The sequence below is a fragment of the Chanos chanos genome, chromosome 1, assembly GCF_902362185.1.
Source record: "Chanos chanos chromosome 1, fChaCha1.1, whole genome shotgun sequence".
Lineage (NCBI taxonomy): Eukaryota > Metazoa > Chordata > Actinopteri > Gonorynchiformes > Chanidae > Chanos > Chanos chanos.
In genome coordinates this window covers 60,437,389-60,449,888 of record NC_044495.1, presented here as the reverse complement: position 1 = coordinate 60,449,888, position 12,500 = coordinate 60,437,389, and the positions used below count along the sequence as shown (strand labels likewise).

General features: G+C 42.0%; 1 protein-coding gene across 1 annotated transcript in view; it reads left to right on the top strand.

Moving 5' to 3' along the window:
* The first annotated feature begins 7,157 nt into the window (after positions 1 to 7,157).
* Positions 7,158 to 12,500, top strand: part of nkx3-1 (NK3 homeobox 1) — an 18,895-nt gene continuing 13,552 nt past the window's right edge. The window contains exons 1-2 of the mRNA XM_030766598.1: positions 7,158 to 7,287; positions 7,579 to 7,997. Coding sequence (XP_030622458.1) covers positions 7,158 to 7,287; positions 7,579 to 7,997 — 549 coding nt within the window. The remainder of the gene's footprint in view (positions 7,288 to 7,578; positions 7,998 to 12,500) is intronic.

Genomic DNA, 12,500 nt, shown 5'->3' with positions numbered 1-12,500 from the left:
TGTCTGTGAATTAGAGCATTATAGCAAAGGTATTTTGACGTCTGCAGTAGCACTGGAGAAAACCAGGTTTTCTCTCATGGTTCTTAGAGATTTTTTCACCTCTGAGTGAAGCTGAATCTTGGTTATTGTTTCTTTTAGCTGCACACGTCCTCATGTCTTCAAATCACAGTTAATCTCTGCGACACACACACACACACACTTTCTTCTCTAATGTAAAGATTCATCAGTAACAATAATACACATTCAGTGCTTAAGTGTACTGCTTTACATCACTGATGTCATTTCTGATGCCCCGTAAATCCGCTGTCAAAATTCACAGTGTTCAAGAGTGGCTGTTATCACAGTTAATAGGAGAACAGTCAAAACAAACACAGTTTGACAGTTCTGTAAATGTCATCATTACTTCATTTGATTCTAAGGTTTTGGGGGGTTTGGGGGGGGGGGGGTCCAGGCCTACAGTGAACCACAGAAATGTAAACAACATGAGGCGAGAGTCTGGGCAGAGAGGTCATTTTTATTAAACTATTGTTAAAATCTCAGTAAGGCGCCGCGCACAAGGCAGTCAATGTCCAAACAAGTCGACACTTGAAACTGTAGTATTTCAACAAGCAGACCAGTAAAAATGTTATATGTTTAACAAGTAGGCCTACAAACAGCTAAGAGAGACCAGCGTCCACGCTGTGGATGTCTCGGAGATGTCTTTGGACGTGACGTTCAAATTAAAAACCTGGCACATAAAACACAAACACTTACAAGCCTTCCTGCTCCGCTCGAGCGAGGCTTACATCCACACATCTGTCCACGCTTAAGAGACGTCACTCAGCTGTCGTCCGTCAGTAAACACACTCTCGCCCTCCCGGCTAAACGTGTGCGGACCCAACGGAGGACCGGTGGAACGGCATTTTTTTAACAACTTCAGCGTTGAATATGCGTTTGGCCTCTTTTAATTCTGCGTCCATCGTGCTGTTTTGTGAACTTCACGAGGTCTGTAGGGTTATGCCCCTTCTTAAATTATTTTCTGCGTGTTTGAACCCTTAAAAACATCGAGTGAACAGACCAGGGAACAGTGGGACGTAGCTTAGAGAGAGAGAGAGAACTCTTCTGGCTTTATGTTCATGTATTGTCATGTTGGACAGGCACAGACAGGCAAAACTGTTACATTTTTGGAGGACTGGGTATAATCCCACTTGAGTATTTTCTGTTTGTTCCAAATTAGCTGCATGGTTAAAATGAACAGTTTTCACTGGCAGCATGCGGCCAAAGCGGCGCTGCTTCCAACAAACTGAGCTTGAAAATATCTGCATTGACTTGCATTGATTTTGAGCTGACGAAATTGAAAGAGCGTGAAAGCCGCCGAGTGCCAGACGTGACTTGGTGGACTGAGCCAGGGAGACCGTTAAGCCGTCTTTAAAGCGTGCTAGGACCGTTAAACACACTTAAAATGTGCGTTCTTTATAGCTTTATAAATGTGTGACAGAATGATTTAGGATGTTTGAAGCATTGTAATAATATCTGTGGCAATATGAAATTTCGTGGGATGACCTGAACTTCCATCCTCTTTCTTTTTTCTTTCTTTCTTTCTTTCTTTCTTTCTTTCTTTCTTTCTTTCTTTCTTTTTCCCTTGCTCCCCATCTTTCCACGCTGACTGACTGATTGATTGATTCTTCGATTCGCTGAAGTCTGCATATTCTTTCTGTCCTCTATGATTAAACATGATCACAGGGTTAAACATTATCTGTTGTATTCAAACGTGCATTTGAAGTCGTACGTCCTTTTAAAATAAATGAAGAGTGAAAATTGAAAGTAGTACTGACAGAGCTAAAAATACCTGTCTATTTAAGCAGTCATTTGATGGATCCCATTATGAAGGGGAAAAAAAAAACAGTTCATACAGATTGCAGTAATACAGCTCACTGCATCAGTGAATGGTGTTCCTCAGCATGCCAGAATATTCAGGCCGAGGAAGCAGGGGCACTGACAGATTGATCAAATCATAACCGTTCCGACGAATCTCTGATTTAAAATCATGTCAAAGGGGACACAGAGCTGAGTGCTTGGTCTGCCAGGGGGTATTTGCGTAGGATTTGAGCCAGGAGAACGGAGAGGGTTCCGTCTTTCAAGCTGTCATCCTCTTGTCTGTTTTTCTCCGCGCGTTGTTTTCTTTTTCAGACACTAACATTTCTGCCCCGGCCGGTCGCGCGTCTTCCCACTGCATCGAACCGAGCTGGAGTTTACGAAACTATGTCATCTCAAAACCACGTAGCTCAAGTCCGGCATGTCTAGACGCCTTTCTAACAAAGCTGCAGAAACTGACAACCGAAGAAAAAAAAATAATAGAAGAAGAAGAAGAAGAGGAATCACTTCAGAAACTGTCAATGGGGCGTTACGCACAAAGCAAACATTTGAAGAGCTGAATGCAGACAAATATTTGTACAGTTACTCATACAGGCTGCAGTGAGCACACGTTCTCTTACGATACTGATGCATTCAGCAAGAGCAGCAATAAAGGCAGAAGTGAGATAATCAGAAAGGAAAGAGAGGCGAGAGAGAGAGAGAGAGAGAGAGAGAGAGAGAGAGAGAGAGGGAGAAAGAGAGAGAGAGAGAGAGAGAGAGAGAGAGAGGGCGAGAGAGAGAGAGAGAGGGAGAAAGAGATGAGAGGACAGCAAAGTCAGTGAATCAATAATCATTTGTGTAAAAAGGGTGTATTAATAATTGCTCATGTGAATGGCATGAACTGGTAATCACTTGAGTCAACAGAGACCCTACTTCAGAGCAATGATTGAAACATTATCCTGTAGCCCCCTCTGCTGGAGAAACAGAGGAGTGTGTGTGTGTGTGTGTGTGTGTGTGTGTATGTGTGTGTGTGTGTGTGTGTGAGAGAGAGAGAGAGAGATTGGGATGGGATGGGATGGGATGGGATGGGATTTTGGGGGGGGGGGGGGTTAACCAACCCTCTAATCTGTCTAGTGTTGCATTAAACCACTGGGCACCTCCTCAGTAGATCATGAGAAAATATGTTTAAACCCAGAGGGCTAAGACCACATGACGTGATCTCACCATCCAAGACTGAGAAGTGCGGGTGTGGGGGAAGTCCCAGGGTGGGGTGACAGTAGTGTAAGAGCCTCTCTGTTTAAACCTCACCTGTCAGGTGTGTGTGTGTGTGTGTGTGTGTGTGTGTGTGCGCGCCCGAGTGAGTGAATGGGAGAATGAGCCAAAACAAACGAAATGAACGTCTGAAACTGACGGACCTGATCAAAGGCTCCACACAGACAGGACTTAGCAAAGGTTTCTTCCATCTCGCAAAGATCACACTTCACATCTGAACTAACATTTTTTTTTTTAAACCTCCACCTGACAATTGCTGTTATCATTGTACCACTGAAAAACGGAGATTAGTTTCCTTTATGAAGAGTAATCAAGCAGTTTTGTGTTTTTAAATGCTCTCATGGTAGTCAGCGTTCAGTTCCACTTGATGGTATTCATCAGTAAATCTACAAAACATGACAGAACAGAACTGTTTTCATGTGTTTCATGTGTTTTCATGCGTTTGAGCAGAATTCCTCCACGGCTTTGGGTACAAACTAGCCAGATTACCAATTTATATTTCCCTTGAAAGTATTTAGAATGTTATTTTGGTATTCTCAGTTAATTTGGTTTATCTAAAAGATTAGCAGAACACAAAAAATTCACTTGAGAGTTCTATCTCGTTCAGAACACCACACGCCAACCACTAGATGGCACCTCCAATCAGTTTTTTTTCTGTGGTCTGAACCTCCAGGGAGGTATTCCGGAGGTGGGTTTAGTGAAAACTCAGTTAGTTAACTCAGAGTGAGTACTAAACCTCCTAATAGAAGAGCCCTATGGATTCATTCTCTTTGCAAAACAAAGCCAAAAGGCTCCTCTATTTGGAGGTTTACTACTTGCTCCAAGTAAACTAACTCAAGAGTTTTCACTAAACCTGCTTTCTGGAACACCTCCCAGGTCCTCAGTCAGGAACCTGGTGCAGACAATGAGACACAAAACAGACAGTCATAAAAAGCATCAATCATCACAAACATGACTGCATCACCATCTGAGCAGGAGGTGACAAAGAAAGAAAGAAAGGAAGGAAAAGAAAAGAAAAGAAAAGAAAAGAAAAGAAAAGAAAAGAAAAGAAAAGAAAAAAGAAAAGAAGAAAGAAAGAAAGACAGAAAGACAGAAAGACAGAAAGACCGAAAGAAAGAAAGAAAGAAAGAAAGAAAGAAATAAAGAAAGAAAGAAAAGAAAAGAAAAGAAAAGAAAAGAAAAGAAAATGTTTTACCTTACTGCAGGTACATTTTCTATGCATAGTAAAAAAGATTACATGTATCAGCGCTTAATGGAACATGTTACATGTTAAAAATAGTGCGAGTGGCCCAGTTTAAGAGCCGCACACGTCAGCATCATCCCACAGCGTCCAGGTCAGAAGACGAACACCTTCCTGGCCACCGGGTCAAAGTCTAACTGCCCAACATCTGGTCGTGGACCCGTCCCAGAGTTCTCAGTTTCCACTCCGCTGTTTTAGCGCGGCGACCGAAAGGTCAAGAAGCTGGGACAGAGACGTTAGCGGCGCGCGGGCGGCGAGAAGGGCCCGTCCTCCAATCAGAAGCCTTGTTTAGAGAGGCTACGTGATGATGTGTCTGTGTGTGCCGTGAAGTGCGGAGAGAACTGAATGGGCACTTGTGTAATTAAGATAGCCATCAGCGCATGTGTACACAACAGGAAAAAGACCTGATCAAAGAACAGGAGAATCATGATGTTCTATGCAGGTATACTGAACTAAGCAAACCACATAGACAGACAGAGAGAGAGACAGAGAGAGAGAAAGAGAGAGAGAGAGAGAGAGAGAGAAGGAGATTACACCAGGAGGTGAATACAATCTCCAGAAAAGATCTGGACTTCCAGGGTTTACATGACAACAGTTTAAATGAATTAAATCCTTAAACTATGTCTGAGCTTTGGTACAGCTTGCGGTTATTAAGATTTACCGATTCCCTGTTGTTCCACCGTTACATAAAGACACATTCAGAGGAGCAACTTCTCTTTAGAGTCTACATTTCAAACCAGCTAGAGAATGTGTGTCAAAAAAGAGAGAAAAAAAGAACAAAACCGTGAACAACCGTTTTTAAGATGGTTAAAACAACTTTTTTTCACTCATCGTCTGGCATCTGGGTCCATAGAATCCATAGGTTTCAATTCCACACACACACACAAACACACACACACACACACACCGTACCTATTAGACACACAGGAGATTTCTGTATCTGAGCTTCACACTGAGATCCGAGAAGAGTTTTCACTACTAAACACAGCAATGTAGACACACTGCTAATGGAGGCAAAAGAAAATAAAGGTCATCCAATCCTCCCGTGAAAACACACACACACAGACACACAGACACACACACACACACACACACACAGTGCAGCCTCTCAGCATGAAGCAGTGGCAGGAAACACGGAGTGAACTTAATAAAGACAAGAGCATTTCTGGGGGTCAAGGGAGGTTGTAACTGGGGGGTGCGGGAGGTCGTGTGTAAGGGCAGGGGCGGGAACAATAGCTTTGGTTGTCACTCTGTGGCTTCATGTTATCCCAAACACACTCCCGACGTCTCAGGGGACCAGTGACTCCCTTCAGTTTGTCAGTGTTCACTCTCCCCTGTACGCTGGGGTCAGGACAAAGTGTCAGGGGCACAACAAACAAACAGGCCACGGAGCAACGTGTGTGTCAGGCCCAGGAGCCAGAGAAAATGTGCTGAACGCATTAACCTCATGGTGAGTGGCCACCCACACTGGCCCTGACTGACTACTGAAACACACACACACACACACAAACACACACACACAGAGAAAGAGAGAGAGAGAGAGAGAGAGAGAGAGAGATAAGTACAGATGCACACATGTGCAGGCAAGGACAAACTCTAAAACACATACATTCGTAGATCCCCATACACACAAGCGCAGACACACACACACACACACACACACAGACACACACACACATACACACATGCGTGAGCACACACATATCCTCTCCTCCCCTGGACCTGGAGTTAACCCTACCTTACAGCCAGGCCAGGCTGGAGAGCGACTGTGCTATCCAGTCTCCTAATAAATCTGTCCAGCTCCTCATAGCCTCCTGATAAGGAGGACCATTAGAACACACACACACACACACACACACAGGGAGGACACACAACAGATACCAACGGGCTGTAGCCAAGACACACTGATGTATGGGTCTCTTTAATGTTCAGCATTAAAGAATCTTGAGAATGTTCAGCAACAACCTCCAGCCATGTGGAAAATGTAAAAATGTATTATTTGATAGACTGTACATTTCAGGTCCTCGTTTTAGTAAACATGTTCTACAACAGCAGGACCATTCTAAAAAGGTGCCAAGCTGTACATGCTCTGTAGTGTGTGTTTTCCCATTAATATTTCAACATTTTTTAATTTTAAAAGTCATGCTCATGAACGTAGGCACGGGAGCCCGATACACAGTTTGGAGGTGGTACAGCGACATAAAAAAAATGGTAACTGTGCATTTACGTATAAACTAAATACCCAAGTACGGCTTAGTAATGTATGTCTAAGTTTTAACATATTACTCAAAGAGTCATAGTTACAATATAGGCATACGTTTTGCCGCAGTCAGTAGCCTGTAAACCTGGTTCATTGACCGTTAAATGTGGCAAATTATGCAAAGTATTTTCTTTTGATACTTCAGAAATGACCGTTTTGTTCCATTCGTGTGCAGGGAGACCAGGAAAGTTGGTTCACGAAAAGTTTGAAGTAATCGAAAACGTATAAGTCTATCACTGAACAATGTCGCTCGAGCTCTGTCTCCAGTTTTGTTTTGTTTTTTCTGACACAAGTGATGACACAAGTGCTGACCAGATCTGTTTTTACCATTGGACCTATGAGCACTCCAGTGACGTGTAACGCGCCTGCACCAATGGGATCCGCTGGAAGTGGGAAACGGCAACGTTACTGCTATTTAACCTTCGCGGAACTTGGGTGAGCTTGAGGGTGAGAGAGGAAAAGAGAGAGAGAGAGAGACAGAACCGGCACGCATTCACCAGTCAGGACCAGTGTGGAGCCGCCGCGTTCAGGGCGCTGGATTTACCAACAGCCATGGCTGGATCATCTGACAAGCAGTTAACGTCGTTTTTTATCAAAGACATTTTGTCTATTAAAGAGGACTCGAGGGGAAACGGTTGCTGTAACAGCGCCACGACCAAGATTGAAAGCGAAGATTGGAGCAATGAGGGCTCCAACCACAGCATACCTGAAATGGATTCCAGAACAGGATGGCCAACAGTTGACAGGCGTTCAGGTGAGCCACTTTCAGTTTCTCCAAAAAAATGTTCTTCTTTTATTTACAGTACATAATGACATTTTCTCCAAACAAACAGAGGAACGTATATTGTTGTATCCAACGCGTCTCTTAACGAAATTAACGGAGTGTATACGGAACTGCATGTTTGTAGAGCCAAATATCCACGCTTTCATTGTGTCAGTGGGCGCCGCGTCTTATTACCGTGTCTCATGTTTGCAGATATGGTGGACAGTTCTCGGAGTGGTCAAGATAAAACGCTTTCAGCCACGGACACAAACGGAGTCCCAAAACAGAAACGTTCTCGTGCCGCCTTCACGCACCTGCAGGTGCTGGAGCTGGAGAAGAAATTCAGCCATCAGAAATACCTGTCCGCTCCCGAAAGAGCTCACCTGGCCAACACTCTTAGACTAACTGAAACACAAGTCAAAATTTGGTTCCAGAACAGAAGATACAAAACCAAACGAAAGCAACTCGCCTCGGATTACAGGAGAGACTATTTTCAAAAACCAGACGGACCTGCGGTTGTAGGTTCCGAAGAGGACTTGCTCAGGGCGTCATTTTTAGCATCGGTCTACAAATCATACCAATATCGACCATATGCATGTGACTACCACGGACTTGGTGTATTGAAGCCGGTAGTATGGTAATATGGACATTCAACTGAACGGCGTAAAGGGCTTACGCTAGTTTTATATCGATCGATTATAAGTCATGCATAATATTTTGATTATTATATGTACAGCTTTATATACATGGTGTAATAAACTCATATTTTTAAATGTATACGTTTTTTTTCTGTTTGTTATCTAATATAATCCTTATTTTTACCTCTCCCTTTTCTACCTATATTTCACACTGCGGATTTATAATATAAAATGTTCTCATTGGTAACAGAAGCATAGCTGAGAAGCTAAAGAGAGCTGTTTTGTTTCAGGTCGCATGATTAATAATGGTTAATATTAAGAATTAACCAACAACAATATTTCAAGAATGCGTTTTCCAGGATAGTTGTCCTCGAGACAACTGAGATGGGAAATCTGAATCCGTCAAACGCTTATACTCAAATCAAAGTAAAGTTTAAAAAAAAAAAATCCTTGACCAGTCCTGCATACCGTAAGCATATAAAGTCGAAAGAATACATTTCTCAGATAATATGAATAGTTTCAGTTATTGGAGTTAATGTATATCCTCTACTGTAAGGGGTAGTGATTGGGCCTATTTGTAGGCCTGTATATAAAGAGAGAGCTCATGTCGTATAAGAATAAAGATTACATTAGATTACATCGGATTACCAAATAAGGAGCGTAATCGCAATGAAATGTGAAATTTTCAGTAAAATGTATCGGGGGGAAAAAATTTCTGTTCAGTTTCACCTCATCATTAGATGAGTTTTCTTAGTATTCCTGAGTAAACATACTTCTGTTATCTGGTTGTGGCGCGAAAAAAAAGATCTCAGATCCGTGTTCACTTGAGAAGAATACAAAAATAATTTCATTTTTAAACCTTCTTTTCCCACAGCCAGACAAAGCCTGCAACTGTACTTACAGTCTTACAAAGCTAAAAAACTATCCAGGCAGATAAGGGAAGACATGGATCCTTCCAGAAACATGCGGGCCACTGAAGTTTCTCATTACTTTGAAAGATAGTGATCAAAAATACCCTTATGCTTGTTCGCTTAAACGTAAGGTTTGATTTAACGTCGAGATGTCGTTTAACCGAATCGACAGGAGGGGGGTCTTTTGTTTAGGGATGTGGAAACCGCCGGAAACTTGATAGGGTTTACTCTTCCGAATAGAGGCGTAATCTCTTGGAGCGCTGACAAAATTAACCTAACCGGCTCCTCTTTTTAGGTGGAGGTCACCCCAGTCTGAATGAGCCTGGACGGGCAGATTCACTTGTCTAAGATTAAGAGATATTACACGATACAAAAAGACTTTCCGCCACCGACTCCCAGAAATAGACCATCCTGAATGGAGAAGCAGTTGAAAAAGTTGAACGAGTTTAAATGACGCAACCCATGTGTCTTTATGAAAATAACATTTGGGTTGCCGTTTCGAATATGCAAATACAACGGATAAAACTTTTCCACCCGGGTTATTTTTTTTCTTTTCTTTTCTTTTCCCGTAATTCCATAATTCTGGCAAAAATGCTTTTTAAGCCCTTGAATAAATGACAAATCATAGACAGTTATTGTTTCTATGATTAGAAAACCGGATTTGTTGCACCATTATAATTACAATCTATTGCATTTTTATTATGCAACGTGTGTAATTATGCTATACCGGATGACTGGTTGAATATTTTTCTCCGTTTCACTCATAAAGTAGGTAAAGTGAGGCTTTTATTGGACCAGCTTATCGAAATTATTTGAACACCAAACAGGTATCGCTACTTTCTTTTGTTAAGCATCTTTAGAGATTTTCTCAAGCATAACCAGCCCTCTCAAGACATTTCTTTAAGGCTTGTCTGAGTAAACGTCTATCAAGTGCTAACGCGACAAAGCTAAGCCGTTAATGAATGGCCGTCCGACACGTAGGATGTTGGCGCCCATAAATCAGCACGACAACCGAGTGCTTCTGCTGGTCTCACAGTTTGAACGTGATTTATCATTAGCGAGAACTGGAGCTGTTTGGACAGATGTATTCAAAGCGCATAACTTACGGAGACATACCAGATAAACAAAATGTGTGAAATTAATGCAACTGTAAAATAAGAAATAACTGAAAAAAAAGGCAAAATAATAACACTAATAACAACAAGAACTAGAACAGAAATCATAAAATATATAATTACAAGACCATTATAATAATAATGATAATAATATATATATTTTTTTAATTATTATCAGTTGTTATTGTTGTAGTTGTAACTACTAATACTACTGTCGTATAGCCTATGTGAAAATATGACAGTATAATAATTATTTATCAAATATTGTCCTCATAGTCGCTCTGGTCATACTAGAACAGCAGCATGCATTCAGTAAACCTTTTCTAAATAGAACTGAGAAGCCTGATTCTTATCTCAGAGGGAAGTCAATTCTACTGTCCTAATCTCAAATCAAAAACACTCAGGTAGAAGAGGAGGCGGGGTTACAATATCCAACTCTATCGCGGCTTTGGGTTATCACCCAATCATCAAGTGTCCGTCAATCGCGAATTTCTACGCCACTGTTAGTGTGAAAGATATGAACTCCCTCACTCAACATTGCCGGCAAAGCTGGGCGTACACAACCAGGACTACGGCATGATTGTCACTTCCACAACGTCATGCCACTTAATAACAGCATTCGGTGTCGTGACCTTGTTTTGGTTGAATGATAAAAAAAAAGTCATATCACAACTTAACTTTGTTCGTTGGACATATTTTCACAGTTGGCTCGATTCCATGGAAGCCACGGAATGTGTTTGCTCGGCTCATCGGCATCACTGAAACGTTGCCCAACAAGTACCTATATTCTCGACGATTTTCCCGACTAGTCTACTTCCCTGATTTTTTTAAAAGAAGTGGCTATTTGAAAGTTGGTCACATCACATCACCTTAAAATCCTTTCTCTCTCTCCCTCTATCTCCCCCTCTCTCTCTCTCTCTCTCTCTCTCTCGAAGTATTTCGCGCTTGGCAGTGTAAGATCAGACATAGTTAGGCTGTTGTCAGTTATAGGTAGACCTGTTTAATAGACATATTACCTGTCCGGTTAATGAGATGATGTCAAAAAAATCTGCTGTCAAATAGCCTAACACTCACGTGACGCAGTGGGTTGTTAAACGCCTGTTTATGCGAGCGTGAAAAACGTTGTAATCTATGGGCCATCTATCGTACCATTTAGGTGGAAACGAGTAAGACGGAGCGAGAGTGTGTGGGACTCTTCTCCTAACCTGTCACTTGGAATGTTGGACAAACATCACCGATATTGCCCTCGTGATCGCGTGGGTGGGAGTGACGCGCCAAGGAATCCTTTTTCTCACAGGGAGAAGTATGCGTCCCCTATGTCCCATTGACAACGGAGATAAGAGACAACTACAATACCCTTATACGTGTCTAAAGGTGATTGAGATGATAAGGAATTGTGTGAAATACCCAACGTTTTCAAAATTTTAATGCAGCAAAGAAGCACACTGATTATGCTACTATTTGACCGTAAAATACTTCCTAATATAGCAAAAATTATCATTTTATTCGTTGCATAAGCTGCATTTGGCGAGTTTTACGTGACAGCATGACGGATAGGCCTACTTTTTTTAGTGTCTAAAAGTGACGAAAAACTATCTTATTCCACGTGGAGTTTTCTACACCGTTTTGCTCTTTCCAACATAAACTGCCCTTACTGCAATGACTCGTGCGTCAAAACGTACGTTTGTACCTTCCGCAACTGGTCTCTTTACCGGTTTTCCAGCGAGGAGAAATGGGAGTTTTATCCCACTAGTAAACAGGATTAACCTTCATGTCCACGTGCATCAGCCACTTCGGCTCCATCGTCAGGGGATTAAAATGAGACGGAGATGAAGATAGAGCTCGCGACACTCTTGATCTGTTATGGGTTTTCAGAGGTCTGTCGGCAGTTGAGTGACAGCTCCTTCTCTCTAGGAGCTCAGTAGAAGGGAAGGAAGGATCAACACTGTATTGTCTGCCCTCTGTTACCTGCTCTTCAGACGAGCCAGTAGCTCACGTTTTGAAAGACGAGTAGCTTCGGTTTCAACAGAAATTACAGACAGAGATATGATCAGTAACATCTGAAAAGGAGATGAATTTGAGAATGGATTTATAGAAATCTTTAAGCGCGTACCGCAATTGTCCTCTAATCTTGAATTTGTTTAAGAACTTAAACTTGTCTAAACTCATCAAAAGTTACATTCTCTTTGTTGACTGAAAAAAATATTAAGGGTATTACATTACAAACCCCTTAAGAAGTTATCGGTGTGTGTTGTGAAGAAAATTCAAAAAGTGCACTGTTTAATTTCAAAAAGCTTGCAAGACACACTGACAAAATAAAAGGTTTCTGATGTTTCTGAGTGTTAAGGACTACGTGGAGAGCTTAACTGACGATAAAGAGGAGAAGAGTGTCCGGGCATATGTGTCCCGTGTCAGCCCAGAGTGGGGGGGGGGGGGTGAGAGGTTGTTGGTCTGGGGAGCATGTGCGT